General features: G+C 43.4%; 2 protein-coding genes across 48 annotated transcripts in view; both read left to right on the top strand.

Annotated features, from left to right (window-relative positions):
• MAP4 (microtubule associated protein 4) overlaps positions 1–19724 on the top strand; it is a 232064-nt gene that overhangs the window by 188133 nt on the left and 24207 nt on the right. For 34 of the 47 annotated variants that reach the window (XM_054681772.2, XM_054681770.2, XM_054681790.2 and 31 more), the window contains 2 exons: positions 17136–17242; positions 18766–18981. In XM_054681772.2, the coding sequence (XP_054537747.1) occupies positions 17136–17242; positions 18766–18981 (323 nt within the window). The remainder of the gene's footprint in view (positions 1–17135; positions 17243–18765; positions 18982–19724) is intronic. The other 13 variants (XM_054681795.2, XM_063805704.1, XM_054681804.2 and 10 more) reach the window with 1 other exon arrangement.
• Positions 612–8207, top strand: LOC107970637 (uncharacterized). The gene is made up of 2 exons (XM_016941011.4): positions 612–3650; positions 5197–8207. Exons 1-2 carry the CDS (start codon positions 2180–2182, stop codon positions 5394–5396), a joined length of 1671 nt encoding a protein of 556 aa, XP_016796500.1. The 5' UTR covers positions 612–2179; the 3' UTR covers positions 5397–8207.

Genomic DNA, 19724 nt, shown 5'->3' with positions numbered 1-19724 from the left:
ATATGTATAAAAAAGATAAGAAAGCAAGAATTCAACTATGTTGTATTACCAAGGCCTTTCTGTACCCAATCTCGCCTCATATTTTTTCTTTTTTGAGACGGAGTCTTGCTCTGTCGCCCGGGCTGGAGTGCAGTGGCGCGATCTCAGCTCACTGCAAGCTCCGCCTCGTGGGTTCACGCCATTCTCCTGCCTCAGCCTCCTGAGTAGCTGGGACTACAGGCACCCACCACCACGCCCAGCTAATTTTTTGTATTTTTTAGTAGAGACGGGGTTTCACCATGTTAGCCAGGATGGTCTCGATCTCCTGACCTCGTGATCCACCTGCCTTGGCCTCCCAAAGTGCTGGGATTACAGGCGTGAGCCACCACACCCGGCCAATCATGTTTTTTCTTGTTACTAATTAAAATCATGATTCTCCTGGCATTCTTCATTTTGTTATACCTCACTTCCTTTTCCTTAGCAAGATCTTTGCCATAGAGTATGGAAACCAGGTTCCTTGCCAGTTAATCTGTATTGTGCTTTGTCATGTATTGTTACTAAACAGCTCAAGATCAAGGGGAAGAAATGTATATGAGGCTCAGTTCATGTTCAGTTTTTTTTTTTTTCAGCATTGCAACATTGCCACTCATGATCATGAATGTAGCCCTGTGTCAGGTACTGAAGGTAATGGAAAAGGTATATAAGGTTGATCCTTGTACTCTTGTTGGGAACTTGAGTGGTATAAATAGAGAAGGTGAGTTCTTGGGGACAGAGGCTACAGTTTAGCAAGCTTTCCTATGCGGACCTTGGTAATTTCTTTACATTTTATAGACCAAAGAACAATCTTAACTTGCCCTTTTTTCTAAAGGCATTGTTTAAAAACTGTAATCAAATCATTGCAGTTTATGGCAAATGGCCTTTTTTTAAAAAAAAAAAGCAATCTAAATCTTTTCTTCATCTTGGAAAAAGACTTCTCTTGGATTTCTGATAGAATATTTCCAGTATGCTATGTTATTGCAAGACAGTAACTTACAGCTAGACAAGAAAAATCAGCTTTGTTCAAAGTAAGAGTATAGCCTGTCCTTATAGTGTAATTTTTTTCTCACAGTTTTGTTTTATGGTTCCTTCAGTTTGAATATACAATTTATGAGCTCAAAGCCCAGGGCAGCAAAGGACCATGCTGAGTTAAATGGGGGCAGTAAGCTCTGGTGAGTGGGGAAAACTCCAAGCTACAATTGTTAGAGTCCCTAAGTCTGGAGGTCAGAGAAAGATGCACTGCCCCCAGTGTGTTCACATGACACCTAACAGATTATTAGGCTGGAAAGAGCAGGGCTTGGTAGTGGAGGGAGCAACCCAGCTCATCCAAGGAACCAAGTGGGGGCAGGGACAGGCGTAAATGCATAAGGGGTATGTTGTCACACAAAGGTCTTATAATTAGAATATCTATCCCCAAAGCCCTGATCACTGAAGTCTTTAAATGAACCCTTTATTAAACTCTTCCATTATGCAGAGCTACAGATGGAGCTCTTACGGGTTTTGGGGACACCACTCAAGTCAGTTTTCAAGTTAGTTTGATAAGTTGCTATGACAGCAAACCCACTCTTCCTCTGAGAATGAATGCCTGCAATCTTAATACTACGTTAAGGTGTTTTTTTTTTTTTTTTTTTTTCGTCCAATTTTGAACAATTTCCTGGATTCATTGTTCTTCGGGGTTATAGCTGGGGATTGGCAAATGAGTCTCGGTTATTTTTAAAACAGTTTTCTGAGTGGGTGAATGTGGAAGGGTGGGCATGGTATCAGATAAATGAGTGTGTGGGTATGCACATATCTATATCAGTGAAAGCCAAAATAATTACTATCCTTAGTTCTTGGATTGGCACCATACTGTGTTTTAAATTGCAGATCTAAACAGAGTGCTAGTTCACAGGAAATTACATTCTCAGATTAAAGTAGCATTTTGTTGTGCAGAAAGCAGCAGGTTCCTTCCTTTCTTTCGCTTTCATTCATTCTTCCTTCCTTTCTTTCACATTTGTAAGTGCATTTAATACTCAACTGCTTGAGGAGAGAGGGGCATTGAGGGAGAGATGAATTTTGTCATGAATACTGGGGAATTGGTGTGATGTCACTGCAAGCTCTGTGTGATCGTAGGTGGTATTAGAGCTCCAGGAGCGAAAGCAGGGAGAGCAGTGGAGGAGAGACGATGTCGCTCTCAGACAAGCAGACAGCCTCTCTCACTGCCGCGTACGGTCAGCTCAGTAAGGGCAAGCCTGCAGAGTGCCGAATGGACTCCCCAAAAGAAATCAGTCAAGCCGGATTCGAATGGCAGAGGACAGAGGGCAAACTGAATGAAATTGGGCTGAATGTCAGCATGGACGGGCAACCGAAAGATGGGCTTGTGAAGAATGCCAGCTTCCTGGAGCAGAGCAAGCTCTGCTTTTTTGAGGGGAAGCTAGACAAAGAGCTGAGCATTGAAATGCAGGACAAGGACTGTCAAGCAGCCTCAGGTCACCTTGAGAGCAGGTATGTGATTTCAGAGACCTGCCATCCCTTGGAGGGGAACTCGGTACACCAGAAGACCTCCGAGTTCCATCTGGGACTCATAGAGGGGCCAGACAAAAACAAAACCATTCCAGTTCAGGGGAAGGTGGCAGGGAAGAATGGACTAGAGACCAAGAGCCAGTCAGATCTGGATTTCCCTGGGGCTGCTGACATCCCTACCAGATATGTTAAGGAGCAGGAAACCAGTGTTTGGAACCCCAACTTTCATCCAGTGGCTCAAGGCTCTCTGGGCTCAAGGGAAGCAACTCCGGGAGAGATGGAGAATAGCATCACCCCTGGCTGCCCAGTGATTGGGGTGGTAAATGATAACTCTGAGCAGCTGAAGTGTGAGTCCCCACTCCTGGTGTCTCTAGCCCACCCAGCCCCCATTATTAAGCATTCACCCACCACCATTCCGCCAATCACTATGGTGTTCACCCAGGAACATTTGAATGCAAGCTGTCACATCAGAGACCATGATAAGGAGTTGGAGAAATTGAGTTCTACCGAGGAGGAGGCTGTGCTCAACCAAGCCCCCCAGCAGAAAAAGGCAGTGCGCAGGGCCCTGTCTGAATGTTCTCACCTCTCAGTTCCCCCAGCTGTCAACCTTGCAGATAAGTACCCTGAACTCCCTGCCCGAGAAGAGCCTTCTTCTGGCCTGCTGCCTCCCCCTAGTAGCCCAATGCCTAGTCCTACACCTGGGAAACTGGGAGCTCCTGCTATGAAGCGCTCCATGACTGTGGGTGAGGAACAGACAACTAGCTACAAATTGAGCCCTGGGAAACTGCCCATCTTGTCTACTAAAGAGATACCTCCTTTCATCTGTGAGGAACCAGTGGCCAAGAAGAGAGAAGAATTGGCTCACTTCAGCAACAGCAGCAGCAACTCTGGGAAGAAGGAACTCGGCACTGCTGGATTATATCTCCATAGTAAGCTGGAGCAGATTCCTGAAGGAAGCAGCAAGGAAAAAGGGCAGGAAGATTTTAGTGAAACTAGAATTGATTCATGCTCGCAGGTTTGCCAGCGAGGAGAGAAACAGCCAGGACAGACGGCTCTGGCAGGGAAGAAAGAAATTGAGGTCACTGCAACCCAGAGCACTCCATCGTTCCTGTTTGAAAAGCCCCCACGTGATGGTATGTTTCTAAATTTTGCCTCCATTGGGAACAAGCAGACAGCAAGGAAGGAACCAAAGTGACAGATTACCGGCAGAGCACTAAGCAGCTTTTTACAGCTGGGTTCTGTGACTGCCTGGGGAAAGCTTAATTCCCTTGTGTTGGAAGCTTGCTGGGAGTGAGGCAAGGAAGAGAACAAAGTGAATCTTACAGGGTCAAGCTGAATGTCTTGCTAGCATGACAGATAATGTGAATTGAGTATGCAAGTTTGGGGTGGAATGGGGTCAGAGAATGGTGGGTATAAAAACTAGACCCCCTTTCTTGACCTCATGTCACCCTGTCCAACCCATCCCCCATCCACCCAGCCCTCAGCTCCCTGTTGGTTTGAACCAGATGATTCCTGAGCTCTAAATCCTTCAATCCCAACTGATTGATTTCCTTGCTTGAAAATCTGTCACTTTATATAGATTCACAATGGGTTTATCAGCACTAACCTCCTCTCATTAAGTTGCACAATCTGGGTGGAAGCTCTGTTTTCTGTTTTTGCTTTTGAGAACGTTTTACTTTTGTTCAAACTGAAAAAGAGCCCTTTAAAGCTAGCTATTTAATATTCTTTCTGTGTTCTTCATGTTTGACCCAATCTTGCTTCTAGTTTTCTCTTTTTGTATGTGTTTTGAGAGGATTTGTGGGGAGAAAAAGAAGAAAGAGAAAGCAGGGAGAGAAGGAGAGACTTGCAACCTAATAAACAGCTAAATTTTGCGGTCTTTGTGACAGCCTTTTGTGTCTTTCTTCCTGGCCCTTTCTTTTCTTCCCCATCTCCCATCCCCCCACAGCTCTTATTGTGGTGGTCTAAAAAAGCTTGTGTTTCTCGGAGTCCAGTTTGAGCACAAAGGGCCATAATTCACAAACTTGTAAATGGGGATTTAAAACATGTGTTTTGCTTGTTTAAAAAAAAATAGTCTTGTTTCCTGGGACCTGTTTTCTCTAATATTTATTACTCTCAGTATATTTTTATGAAATTTTACTTTTTTTCTTTGAAAGTAAGAAATGGTATTTTCTAGGGGAGTGGTAAGTAGTAGACATACAGATGTTTTGAGTTTTTGTTTTTTTATGGAGATAAAAAACATTTTTTGTTTTTTATGGAGATAAAAAGCACGTTTTTTTATGGAGGCAAAGAAGCTTAATAGTTCCTCTTTGATTTCTTATGACTCCAGAATTACAAGCATTCAGGTGTCCCATGCTGTTGCTTCCTTCTAGCTGTGACAGAACTGTAAGCTCTTCCTGGACAGGACTTTGTCATCTTTTTCTTGATCCCCAGGTGCTTTGTTCAGTACCACATACCTTCTAGGTGATCATGAGTGAAGACTTTGTTTCAGAACAAGTTCTTTCTAATTCAGACTAACAGAAGTTTGTGCTAATAGAAAAAAATTTCAGATGACTGACAAATCCACCGATCCATTCACCCGATAAATGTTTAAATGCTGACTCTGCTAACCACTCTGTAGATAAAACTTTTATATGAAGATTGTTTCATTTAACATGCCTACCATTTGCATTCACTATCTAGGCACTGGAAATTATCCTTATCCTCAAGCAACTTTCGATCCAGTTGGAGGACTGGGAGGCAGAGGGAGGGTTGTGAATTGTGGAAACATTTTGGAGGAAGTCACATTTGAGGTGGGCCTTGGAACCCTGGGATGCCAAATAATGCGGAGGGAAAGCCTTCCAGGCAAGGGAACTCATATTAAACAAAGGTATGAAGCCTAGACAGCTCATGTTAGGTAAAAGAACAATGGAGGAATCTCAGGGCATCCAGTCACAGGAAATGTGGCCAGGCTGCTGCCATTGTGTATATCTCTCTTGGGACCTCTGCTTCTCCCTGCACATGTGCTCCATTCTCTTCCCTTTAAAAATCTGTATTTCTTCTGTCATCTCTTTTTGCTTCCCTTGTAACTCTGCCCAGGACAGAATAGCATTGAGTTGCCATGGTTTGAGCTCTGTGGCCAGCTTTGTTACCACCATATATGTCAGGGTTCTGATGTTGCATGACTGTCATTTCCATGTCTTTGTCTATACTGACAATGAGTGAGTAATTATATCTTATTGGCTCAGCTTGGTCCAGTCAACTCTATACCAGGTCCCATAGCCTTCTTAACCAATCTGAGCCATTTAGACCCACCCGCTTCATTCACCTTGAGGCTTCTCTAAAGGAGAGAGTATAGGTTAAGGAAATATTCCAAAGCCGTCTTTACATATGTGACAAGAAATAATGGGAGAAAATTCTAGAAAGTTGTTTGGAATCCAATCTTGCTAAGCTTCAAATGTCCCACTGAAAAGTTTAAAGCTTACTACTGTGTCTGGAATTGGTGGGTTCTTGGTCTTACTGACTTCAAGAATGAAGCCACGGACCCTCGCGGTGAGTGTTACAGCTCTTAAGGTGGTGCGTCTGGAGTCTGTCCCTTCTGATGTTCAGATGTGTTCGGAGTTTCTTCCTTCTGGTGGGTTCGTGGTCTCGCTGGCTCAGGAGTGAAGCTGCAGACCTTGGCAGTGAGTGTTACAGCTCTTAAGGCAGCGCGTCTGGAGTTGTTCGTTCCTCCCGGTGGGTTCGTGGTCTCGCTGGGCTCAGGAGTGAAGCTGCAGATCTTCACGGTGAGTGTTACAGCTCATAAAAGCAGAGTGGACCCAAAGAGTGAGCAGTAGCAAGATTTATTGCAAAGAACGAAAGAACAAAGCTTCCACAGTGTGGAAGGGGACCTGAGCGGGTTACCAGTGCTGGCTTGGGCAGCCTGCTTTTATTCTCTTATCTGGCCCCACCCACATCCTGCTGATTGGTAGAGCCGAGTGGCCTGTTTTGTCAGGGCGCTGATTGGTGCGTTTACAATCCCTGAGCTAGATACAAAGGTTCTCCGCATCCCCATCAGATTAGTTAGATACAGAGTTTCAACACACAGGTTCTCCAAGGCCCCACCAGAGCAGCTAGATACAGAGTGTCGATTGGTGCACTCACAAACCTTGAGCTAAACACAGGGTGCTGATTGGTGTGTTTACAAACCTTGAGCTAGATGCAGAGGTTCTCCAAGGCCCCACCAGAGCAGCTAGATACAGAGTGTCGACTGGTGCATTCACAAACCTTGAGCTAAACGCAGGGTGCTGATTGGTGTGTTTACAAACCTTGAGCTAGATACAGAGTGCCGATTGGTGTATTTACAATCCCTGAGCTAGACATAAAGGTTTTCCAAGGCCCCACCAGAGCAGCTAGATACAGAGTGTCGATTGGTGGATTCACAAACCTTGAGCTAAACACAGGGTGCTGATTGGTGTATTTACAATCCCTGAGCTAGATATAAAGACTCTCCACGTCCCCACCAGACTCAGGAGCCCAGCTGGGTTCACCTAGTGGATCTCGCACTGGGGCTGCAGGTGGAGCTGCCTGCCAGTCCTGCGCCGTGGTGCGTTCGCATTCCTCAGCCTTTGGGTAGTCGATGGGACTGGGCGCCGTGGAGCAGGGGGTGGTGCTTGTCGGGGAGGCTCGGGCCGCACAGGAGCCCATGGAGGGGTGGGAGGCTGAGGCATGGCAGGCTGCAGGTCCCGAGCCCTGCCCCACGGGAAAGCAGCTAAGGCTCAGTGAGAAATCGAGCGCAGCACTTATGGGCCGGCACTGCTGGGGGACTCAGTACACCCTCTGCAGCCACTGGCCCGGGTGCTAAGTCTCCCATTGCCCGGGGCCAGCAGGGCTGGCTGGCTGCTCCGAGTGCGGGGCCCACCAAGCCCACGCCCACCCGGAACTCCAGCTGGCCCGCAAGTGCTGCGCGCAGCCCCTGTTCCTGCTCGCGCCTCTCCTTCCACACCTCCCTGCAAGCTGAGGGAGCTGGCTCTGGCCTTGGCCAGCCCAGAAAGGGGGTCCCACAGTGCAGCGGCGGGCCAAAGGGCCCCTCAAGTGCCGCCAAAGTGGGAACCCAGGCAGAGGAGGCGCCGAGAGCAAGCGAGGGCTCTGAGAACTGCCAGCACGCTGTCACCTCTCACTACCATGTTCTGAAACTGTGGTGACTGCCTATGATAGCAGATAAAGTAGCTCCAGGTCAGCTTTAGGAAGATTTACTTGTTCTCAGTAAGTGTGATGAACTGGAAGACAAAGAGTTGAAAGCAAACAATCCTGTTAGAAATTTGATTCAGGTAGTGGCAGATGAAACGCTGAGGATATGAGAGGGGAAATATAACAGGTGAAGATAAAGTGAAACTGGAATTTGGAAGGTGTGTGAGAAAAAGGAATTGAAGGTCATGCTGTGATGTGAGGCTGGTTTTCCCAGCTAGTGGTAGTATAGGTAATGGAAAGACCCAACAGAAGAGCACAGTTCATTGAAGGAGTTAATAAGTTCCACTTCAGACATTGCTTTTGTGAAACTCTGGGGATATGTGGGTGGTGGTCTCTAGAAATTGCCTGATAGCTGGGCTTGGTGGCTTATGCCTGTAATCTCAGCACTTTGGGAGGCCTTGGCAGGCAGATTACTTGAGGCCAGGAGTTTGAGACCAGCCTGAGCAACATGGCAAAAAACCCATCTCTATGAAAAAATACAAAAATTAGGTGGGCACAGTGGCATGTACCTATAGTCCCAACTATTTGGGAGGCTGAGGTGGGAGGATTGCTCGAGCCCAAAAGGACAAGGCTGCAGTGAGCCAAGATCATGCCACTGTGCTCCAGCCTGGGAGATAGATCAAGATCAGTTCTCAAAACAAACAAAAAAGAAGTTGCCTTATATATCCATGAGACAAGGGAAAGGGCTTGGTGAGAGCTACCTTCTGGGAGAGAGAAAGCAGTTTCTGCTTATGCACAGTTACATTTATTTGTATAGATCGAGTTACTGCATGCCTGTATCATAGACAATGCAACTTTATGAAATATGTTGTTTACTGAAAAATGCTGAACTTATTGAAAAATATTTATAGTGGTCTGGGGCCAGTGGCAGCTAGTTACACAAGTAAGATCTTCTTTGAGCTTGCTGTAGAACAAAGGCATTAGCCGGGCGCGGTGGCTCACGCCCGTAATCCCAGCACTTTGGGAGGCCGAGGCGGGCGGATCATGAGGTCAGGAGATCGAGACCATCCTGGCTAACACAGCGAAACCCCAACTCTACTAAAAATGCAAAGAATTAGTTGGGCGTGGTGGCAGGCGCCTGTAGTCCCGGCTACTAGGGAGGCTGAGGCAGGAGAATGGCATGAACCCAGGAGGCGGAGCTTGCAGTGAGCCGAGATAGCGCCACTGCACTCCAGCCTGGGTGACAGAGCGAGATTCCATCTCAAAAAAAAAAAAAAAGAACAAAGGCGTTAACAAATTTGCACAGTTGTTGGCTATGGTTTTTCCCCATTACATTTTTAAAACTAGAAAAATACTCAGTTTTTGACTAAAAGTACATATGGTTCAAACATCAAAAAGTACAAAGTGCTCTCCATTACAAAAACCTCCTACCAAGACAAGATGGTATCATCTCATTGTTTTCTGCTCCTCCCCTGTAAATACAACTAAATAGTCTGGAAATAATTGAAGATAATTCCATAAAAGAATATGAGGTAGAAAGAAGGCAAACCTGGTAGGGATCTCAGGACTTGAGGAATGGCAATACAGTGAATTCCCTGGGACTGATGAATTGATTGATTGATTGATTGATTGATTGATGGTAGAGATGGGATCTTGCTGTGTTGCCCAGGCTAGCCTTGACCTCTTGACCTCAAGTGATCCTCCTTGCTTGACCTCCCAAAGTGCTGGTATTACAGGCATGAGTCACTGCGTCCATCCCCTGGGTTTTCTTTTTGTCTCCTACATATCCCTGGCTGGGCACTGGAGAGGCCTGTAACCTGGAATTACCAACAGGCATAGACTGAAAAGAAAATGAAAGGAAAAAAGAAAACAAATAGAGAAAATCTGTTCTCTATTGCCAAAAAAACAAGAAAGAAAAAAACCCAGCAAAGACCTAATGGTGAGCCCTGTTTCACTACCCATCCCCAGCAGTGGGCTCAGTCTGCCTGCAGGTACAGTGTCAATGCAGCCCATAAGGGCCTTCCTGTTGTCCACTCCATACTCAGCAGAAGCTATAGGCCTGGTCCGCCCACATCACCAGCAACTGCAGGGAGGCCTGTCCCCTACCAGGTAACAGCACCAGTGGCTTCTATAGCCCTGGTGTCTTGTAATCCTCTACCCAGGGGCAGGAGACTTTCGTAGGTTTCAAAACCTCTACTTCCTTCCCCTTAGCAAGAGAAAGCCCCCAAGGTAGGTGTTTCCTGCTCCCAGCAACCCCAGCAGAGATCAAACAGGAGGTCTGCCTGGGTCCCAGGCAGCCAGAGAGCAGTCCAGAGGAAGCTCTCTATTCTATGGTTCCAGCATCACTCAGCCCCTATGTGCTGACACTGGGTGACCCAGGTAAGTCCCTACAGCCCTTTCAGGCAGTACCAAAAGGGATTAGTTAGAACCTTAGCAGAACCAGAACACAACAGGCCATAAATGCATTGCAAGGGCTCTAGAAACCAAATTGTCATCAGAACTACAGTCATAACCTGTAGACTAAATATAAACAGGGTGATTGCATGCTAAAGTACAAAATCAGAATTTTAAAGCAGCCATCATAAAAGTGCTTTAACAAGCAATTATGAATTCTCTTGAAACAAATGAAAACTAAAAACCTCAGTAAAGAAATAGAAGTTACATAAAAAAGAACCAAATGTTCATTGTCAATATGAAAAATATAATAATTAAAATTAAAAACTTCAATGGGCTCAGCAGCAGACTGCAGATAACAGAGGACAGAATCAGTGAAGTTGAGGACAGATCAATAGGATTTATTCAATCTGAACAACAGACGAAAAAATGGTCTACAAGGAAAAAACATATCTTCAGACCCATGGGACAATAACAAAAGATCTAACATTTGTATCATCAGAATCGCAGGAGAGGAGCAAGGATGCAAGGCTGAACAACTGTTCAAAGAAATAATGACAACAAACATCCCAAATTTGACAAAAGACAAAACTTACAGATTCAAGCAACTGAACAAATACCAAATAGGATAAATGTGAAGAAATCATGCCATGACTTTTCATAATTAAACTTTTATAAACTAAAGACAAAAATCTGTAAAAAAAAGCAAAGAGATATGATGCATTAGGGAAACAGCAATTTTTTTTTTAACCTTCCTTATGGTGCTGAGGAAACAGCATTTAAATGACAGCCTGTTTCTTATCAGAAACTGGGGAATGCAAAAAGAAGTGGCACAACATTTTTCAAGTGCCAAAAGAACTGTCAACTGCAAATTATTTGGTAAAACAATCCATCAGGAATGAAGGGGAAATAAATAAAAAAGACATTTTTAGATAAAGGAAAACTAAGAATTTGTTGCTAGTAGACATACCCTTAGAGAATGGCTAAAGGAGGCTCTCCAAAAAAATAAGATATGGTAACAGAAGGAGACTTGGAATTTCAGAAATAAAAGAACAACAATGGAATGGGTAAAAATATGGAAATAGCTGGGTATGGTGGCTCATGCCTGTAATCCCAGCACTTTGGGAGGCCAAGGCGGGTGGATCATCTGAGGTCGGGAGTTCGAGACCAGCCTGACCAACATGGAGAAACCCCCGTCTCTACTAAAAATACAAAATTAGCCGGGCGTGGTGACGCATACCTGTAATCCCAGCTACTCAGGAAGGCTGAGGCAGGAGAATCGCTTGAACCCGGGAGGTGGAGATTGTGGTGAGCCATGCCACTGCACTCCAGCCTGAGCAACAAGAGCGAAACTCGGTCTCCAAAAAAAAAGGGAATATAATAGACTTATCTCCTCATGAATTTTTTAAAGTCATAAATCATATTTGAAGCACAAATTGTAATGCCATCTGATGTAGTGCTTAATCTATGAAGAGGAAACACTTAAGACATATCTTAGGGCTGGGCGCAGTGGCTCACACCTGTAATCCCACCACTTTTGGAGACCAAGGTGGGTGGATCACCTGAGGCCAGGAGTTTGAGACCAGCCTGGGCAACATGACGAAACCCCATCTCTACTAAAGATAAAAAGAAAAATTAGCCAAGCATGGTAGCGCACACGTGTAATCCCAGCTGCTTGGTTGGCTGAGGCATGAGAATCACTTGAACCTGGGAGGCAGAGGTTGCAGTGAGCCGAGATTGTGCCACTACACTCTAACCTGGACGACAGAGTGAGACTCTGTCTTTAAAAAAAAAAATTAAAGTAGGGAGAAAATAAAGGATCCTAAATGGAAGTAAGGTTCCAGTAGGTCACTCAAAGTAGTAAAACATAGCTGGGTGTGGTGGTGTGCATCTGTAGTCCCAACTACTCAGGAGGCTGAAGACGGCAGGATCACTTGAGCCCAGAGTTTGAGACCAGCCTGAGCAGCACAGTGAGACCCCATCTCTAGAGAAAAAAACAGTAGTAGAACATTGATACCAGTTTGTTGTATGTATATTGTAATACCTAGAGCAACCACTAAGAAAACTATACAGAGCAATATACTCAAAAGCTTTTTTTTAATAAAAATAGAATTCTAAGAAATGTTCAGGTAACCTTGGGTGAGATGTAATTTGAAAAAATGAAAAAAGGAAATTAAAAATGTTCAGGTAACCAACAGGAAGGCAGGAAAGTGAAACAGAAATGAGAAAAAGAGAGAACAAATAAAAAATAAAATATCAGACTTAAGCCCTAACATAGCAGTAATTATTTTACTTTATTTCATTTATTTTTTTATTTACTGAGATGGAGTTTCACTCTTGTCACCCAGGCTGGAGTGCAGTGGTACAATCTCAGATCACTGCAACCTTCACTTCCCAGGTTCAAGCGATTCTCCTGCCTCAGCCTCCCAAGTAGCTGGGATTACAGGCGCCCACCACAACGCCCGGCTAATTTATGTATTTTTAGTAGAGATGGGGTTTCACCCTGTTGGCCAGGCTGATCTCCAACTCCTGACTTCAGGTGATAAGCCCACCTCGGCCTCCCAAAGTGCTGAATGGATTACAGGCGTGAGCCACTGTACCTGGCCATCAGGAATTATTTTAGAAGCAAATGGTCTGAGTACTACAATTAAAAGACAAAGATTGGAAGAGTATATTATTTTTAAAAAATGACTCAAGTAGGCCAGGTACAGTGGCTCCTGCTTGTAATCCCTTTAGGAGGCTGAGGCAGAAGGATCACTTGAGCCTAGGAGTTCGAGACCAGCCTGAGCAACACAGGGAGACCCCATCTCTACAAATAATTTTAAAATTAGCCAGGCATGGTGGCACATGCCTGTGGTCCTAGCTATTCAGGAGCTGAGGTAGGAGGATCACTTGAACCGAGGAGGTAGAAGCTACAGTGAGTACAGTCAGCCATGATCACACCTGTCTTAAAAAGAAAAAAAAATTGCCCAAGTATATGCTATCTACAAGAAATGCATAACAAACATAAGGACATAGGTAGGTTGAAAGTTAAAAGATGGAAAGAAATATATCATGTTAACAATTTTTTAAAGTAGTAGTAGCTATATATAATGATTATTTATGCATATATATATATATATATATATATATATATATATATATATATATATATAGTTGTTTTTTCTTGTTGCCCAGGCTGGAGTGCAGTGGCCTGATCATAGCTCACAGCAGGCTTGACTCGCTGGGCTCAAGCAATCTTCCCACCTCAGCCTCCCAAGTATCTGAGTCTTATAGGCATATACCACCATGCCCTGCTAATTTTCTTTCGATTTTTGTAGAGAGGAAGTCTCACTTTGTTGCCCAGGCTAGTCTCAAACTGCTGGCCTCAAGTGATCCTCTGCCTCAGCCTCCCAAAGTGCTGGGATTAAAGATTACGTGTCCTGGAGTGACTATACTAATATCAGACAAAGTAGATGTCGGAGAAAAGAATAAAGGATCAATCCCACTAAGATTGATCCTTACATTTACAAAACTTAGCAATTCTAAATGTATACACACCAAAAAACAGAGCATCAAGATATATGAAACAAAAACTGACAGAGCTAAAAGGAGAAGTACACAAAGTCACAATTACAGTTAGGGACTTCTGTATCCCACTATGAACAGTTGATAGAACTACTAGACAGAATGTTAGTAAAGATGTAACAGTGCCATCAAACAACAAAATCTCATAAACATTGATGGAAATTCCACTCAGTGACAGAATGTACATTCTTCTCAGGTGTCCATTAAACACTCACCAAGATGGATCTTGGGTCATAAAACCAACTTGAATCAATTTAAAAGATTGAAATTATGATGGGGCATGGTGGTTTGTGCCTATAATCCCAGCACTTTGGGAAGCTGATGTGGGAGGACTGCTTGAGACCGGTCAGTTTGGGCCACATGGCAAGACCTCCATCTCTTCAAAAAAAATTTTTTTGTAAATTATTCAGGTATGGTGGCACGTACCAGTAGTCCCAGCTACTTGGAAGGCTGAGGCATTAGGGTCTCTTGAGCCCAGGAGTTCCAGGTGGCAGTGAGGTGTGATCACGCCACTGTACTGCAGCCTAGGCAACAGATTTCATCTCTTAAAAAAAAACAAAAAACAAAAAACTGAAATTGGAATTATTTCAGGTATACAAGGTTAGTGCAATAATCAAAAGTAATTGTCAGCCAGGTGTGGTGGCTCACACCTGTAATCCCAACATTTTGGGAGGCCGAGGCAGGCGGATCACGAGGTCAGGAGATGGAGACCACCCTGGCTAACGTGGTGAAACCCCATCTCTACTAAAAATGCAAAAAAAAAAAAAAAAAATTAGCCAGGTGTGGTGGCGGGTACCTGTAGTCCCAGCTACTTGGGAGGCTGAGGCAGGAGAATGGCAGGAGGCGGAGCTTGCAGTGAGCTGAGATCACACCACTGCACTCCAGCCTGGGCGACAAAGTGAGACTCCATCTCAAAAAAAAAAAGTAATCTGTTATAGTCTGAAGAAAATAAATTGTAAACACAGAAAAATCATTTAACAGAATCAAATAGCCATTCATGTTAAAACTCTCAGCAAAGTAGGAATAGAGAGGAACTTATTTAACTTGACAAAGAGCGTCTACAGAAAGCCTACAGCTAACATCATATTTAATGGTGAATAAGTGAATACTTTCTATCTAAGATTGGGAACAAGGCAAGGATATCTACTTGCACCACTCTTTTAAATATAGTGTACTGGAAGTTACTATAGAGATGGAGAACATAGTAGTTGCCATATATTTAGGGATTGGAAAGGGGATGGGGTAGATATGGCTATAGAGGGGTAACATGAAGAAGCCCTATTGATTGTAACCAGCCACTCCAGGCCAGGTAATCTGTAATCCCAGCACTTTGGGAGGCTAAGGTGGTGGTGGTGGTTACACAAAGCTACACTTGTTAAAGTTGCATAGCACTACACACACACACAAACACACACACACACAAATGAGTGCATGTAAAGTGAAAAATCTGAGTAGGCTCTGTGGGTTGTCTCCGTTTCTTGGTTTTGATAGTATACTGTATTTACGTAGGATATCAACACTTGGGGAGACTGGGTAAAAGGGTACACAGGGACCTTCCCTATGTATTTCTTTGCAACTTCCTATGAATCTGTAATTATTTCTCAAAGTTTTAAGCCTCCTAACCTCCCCAGTTTTGTGTCCCATCCTTTCCCTCAAAAACGTTGTTCTGTTTAATTACAATCCTTTCAAAAATTCTTTTAAAATGCATATATAAGTGTATTTGCAATATCTTTTCCCTCATCCCTTTTCAAGACAAATAGTTTCACATTATACTTATGCTTTGTTGTTTTTTTTTTCACTTAATAGAGACCATTGCATAGTAATCATAAAAGAATTTCTCTATGCTTTATTTTTTCACATTCAGAGATTACATTGATATTTCTACCATAATAACCAGTTTTCTATTAACGGACTTCTGGGTTCTTTTGCTTTTAGAAACAATGATCTGGTGGAAACCTTGCACATTTACTATTTGGCTGGTGTGTAAATACACTTCTAGGATAAATTACTAGAAATTGGTTTTCTAGATTAGAATTTATCTGTCTTTGTAATTTTCAGACAATGACACTGCCAGGCAGCCCTGCCTATGGGTCATACAGTTCACATACCTACCAAGTATATTTCCCTATATTATTCTCAGTAGTTATTTTAAAATTTTAGGACTTTTGACAATATGTTAATATTAAAATGGCATTTCAGGCCAGGCATGGTGGTTCATGCCTGTAATCCCAGCACTTTGGGAGGCTGAGGTGGGTGGATCACTTGAAGTCAGGAGTTTGAGACCAGCCTGGCCAACATGGTGAAACCCTTTCTCTACTAAAAATACAGAAATTAGCTGGGTGTGGTGGTGCATGCTTGTAATCTAGCTACTTGGGAGGCTGAGGCAGGAGAATTGTTTGAATGGGGAGACAGAGGTTGCAGTGAGCCGAGATCGCAGCATTGCACTACAGCCTGGGTGACAGATCAAGACTTTGTCTCAAAAAATAAAATGGCATTTCAGTGGGGTTTTTTTATTTTTCTTATACTTAACATTGTACATCTTTTCATAGTTTCAAAAAACTTTGTATCTCTTTTCTATAAAGTCTGTTCATATTGTTTTGCATTTTCCCAGTGGATTATTGGCCTTTGTAGCAGTTACTGATTTGTGGGAGTAATTTATAGAATAAGCTCTTTGTCTTTGGTATGAGGGTCAAGTATTTTTTCTGTTTGTCATTTGCCTTTTGACTTTTATTATAGTGTTGTGTCTTATTTTGTTTTTTGCCACATTGAAGTTTTTAATTTTTCTTTAGTCAAACTTATCTCTTGTGGCCTCTTGACTTTGTGCCAGTTAGAAATGCCTTCCCCCACAACAAGGTTATACATTTCACAGTATTTTAATGCTCTCAGGTATAGTCCTATTGAAATCCAGAGTAACCTCTCCACAGAGAGGAGGCTATGTTGCCTTAGGCAGGAGACTTTATTTCTGGCCCTGAGTCTGGTTCCATGGGTCTCCTTGGCCTTGTTGAAAATCTGGGTCACTGTTAGAACTGGATCAGGTTAATCTCACATCCTCCATAAAGTGGTTCTTTATAGGGAAAGGAAGGAAAGGGAGTCATTGAATGATCTTCTGGCTCTTATCCCATCTCACAGCAACCTTTATTCCAAAGATAGACTGGTAGAAGAGGTTTTTGTCCTATTGCTTGGAGAGCTAGTGGTTGGAAGACAGAGTCCCTTTGGTCTCTAGGGAAGGGAAACCAAACTTAAAGGACCATTTCTTTCCACTGATCATTTGTGCATGTGTCCCTTAGACTGCTTCTCCACAGGGTCAGGCTCCCTGAATCTGAGGAATCTAAAACTGTCCTCTATCACAATGAGAACTTAGGAGGCTTGTCCACATTTCAGCAGCACAACCCTGTGGACTTTTTTCAGAATGAAGTGCTAGTTAGTGGTCTGTCTTTGCTAAACCTTGTATTTTCAAAATGGGCGTGAAAAATGTTTGCTTAGCATAATTCCCACTCACCCTCTCCCCTTAGGAATAGCCAGGCCAGAAGAAGGAAGGCCTGTGGTGAGTGGGACCGGAAATGACATCACCACCCCACCGAACAAGGAGCTCCCACCAAGCCCAGAGAAGAAAACAAAGGTAGGTGCCAGAATGGTGGTTATCTTCTACTGCCATAATTTTTAAACGGAGTATCTTCTGCTGTTATTGCTTGAATCACGAATGAAATTTCTTTTTTCTGAGCTGTTATTGTCCTTCCTCATGTTTGGACATGCTTAGAAAATATCTTGTATTCTCATTTACCACAGTGGCCTAAACCAACTTTAAAATCTCAGCCTTTGACCCTATTATCTTATATATCTGTAAAAAATGTTCTGTAGAGGCCGGGCATGGTGGCTCATGCCTGTAATCTCAGCACTTTGGGAGGCCAAAGCGGGCGGATCACATTAGGAGATGGAGACCATCCTGACCAACATGGTGAAATCCCATCTCTACTAAAAATACTAAAATTAGCTGGGCGTGGTGATGCATACCTGTAATCCCAGCTACTCAGGAGGCTGAGGCAGGAGGATTGCTTGAACCAAGGAGTTGGAGGTTGCGGTGAGCCGAGATCATGCCACTGCACTGGGCTCCATCTCAAAAAAAAAAAAAAAAAAAAAAAGTTCTGTAGAGATTGTTTCAACTTCCCTTAACAACAACAAAAAGGACAATTGCAAAAATATTCTGAAATAAATTCTGAATTATTTGCTATTATCTCAGCGTTAGATGAAAGAAAAAAAAAGATTCTGAAATATCCATTCATGAAAAGAGAATGCAGATTTTGAAGGTGGATCATATAGCTTCAGATGCATAACTAGTACTTATTGCAAAGTTCAAAAGCCACACTGTAGGCTGTGGCTGCTATTGTCCCATCAAGATACAGGTAGTTTCAGCATGTTGTCCAGGGTCTTCAAAAAATTAAAAAGTTATTAAAAAAAAATACAGGTAATAATGGCTGAATCACCTCCTGATGCTTTTCTTTTAGAATAGCCACCAAAAGTTAGTTAATTATTAAGAGTTAATTGTTTTACTGAATTAAATCTTCAGGTGCCAAACTGCCAGAATTTGTGCCACTATCATTAAGAAACTATTCCCAGGCCAGGCGCGGTGGCTCACGCCTGTAATCCCAGCACCTTGGGAGGCCGAGGCGGGCAGATCACAAGGTCAGGAGATCGAGGCCATCCTGGCTAAAACGGTGAAACCCCGTCTTTATTAAAAATACAAAAAATTAGCTGGGCGTGGTGGCACACGCTGGTAGTCCCAGCTACTTGGGAGGCTGAGGCAGGAGAATCGCTTGAACCTGGGAGGCAGAGCTTGCAGTGAGCCGAGATCGCCACTGCACTCCAGCCTGGGCGACAGAGAGAGACTCCATCTCAAAAAAAAAAAAAAGAAAAAGAAAAAGAAACTATTCCCCATTTTCTTTCTCTATCCTGGTTTCATTCCATTATTTATTGAGCTCAGAAGAAAGAAATGCTAATTTTAAGTTGCATCTATCCTCATTGCTTATAATTTTACTTTGAATTGTGCAATTTATACTTTTTTTAATTTGTTTTTATTCTTGTCTGTGTGTTTGATGTTGCCCTTTAAAAAATAAAAATAAAAAATAAACAACAATCAACCTAAAGCCTTTGGCCACCACTCAACCTGCAAAGACTTCAACATCGAAAGCCAAAACACAGCCCACTTCTCTCCCTAAGCAGCCAGCTCCCACCACCATTGGTGGGTTGAATAAAAAACCCATGAGCCTTGCTTCAGGCTTAGTACCAGCTGCCCCACCCAAACGCCCTGCCGTCGCCTCTGCCAGGCCTTCCATCTTACCTTCAAAAGACGTGAAGCCAAAGGTAAGTGGTCACCTAACTACTGTGCCGAGGAAAATTGTTCCCCTGAGTGTCAGATAGACAGATCCTTGTTGCTAACAGACAACAGAATCAGGCTGGTGGAATTGGGAAAAGGCAAGGGAAATGGGGGGGAGGGTGATTTGAAAATTGGCATGGCTACTCTGGACGCGCTGCCTATGGGTTAGCCCTGCTCCACAAGGAGCAGCCAAAAAAAGAAAAAAAAAAAGGAAATCAATTTGGGGCCCATTGATGCAGACATTAACATTTTGAAGCCCTTTTATGCTCTTACCTTTCCCTTCCCTGTTTGGAGGTAATACTCCATCTACTTAGGTTCTTCCTCCTTTCTCTCAACTACCTACTCTTTACCTATTTAAGCACTTATTAACCAGTTTCCTCTACTCCACATACCAATTAAATATTCTTTTTTGGTATAATTCCCACATCAAATGTAATTCTTTGTCTTTCCCTGTTATCATCCTGCAGAAGTTTTATCCATTACTATTGTGATATAACTAGTTCTTCCAGCTTATCTCAGCATGTTCCAGCATGATGTGATAACTTACTTTGCTTTGGGCATTAGGCCACCTCTCACTGAGCTACTTCTGAAGTCATCCAGTTTTCCAGGTCACCCACGGTTTCTGTATTGCCCAGAAACTGGTCACATTTGGAGCAGCATTAGTGTTACAGAATTGCTCCAGGAGGAGAGGATAGTGGAGGCTGTGGCTGCATTCCTTAACATCTTGTGT

The sequence above is a fragment of the Pan troglodytes genome, chromosome 2 (genome assembly GCF_028858775.2).
Source record: "Pan troglodytes isolate AG18354 chromosome 2, NHGRI_mPanTro3-v2.0_pri, whole genome shotgun sequence".
Lineage (NCBI taxonomy): Eukaryota > Metazoa > Chordata > Mammalia > Primates > Hominidae > Pan > Pan troglodytes.
Note: the sequence above shows the minus strand (reverse complement) of the source record. Positions and strands in the feature narration are given on the sequence as shown.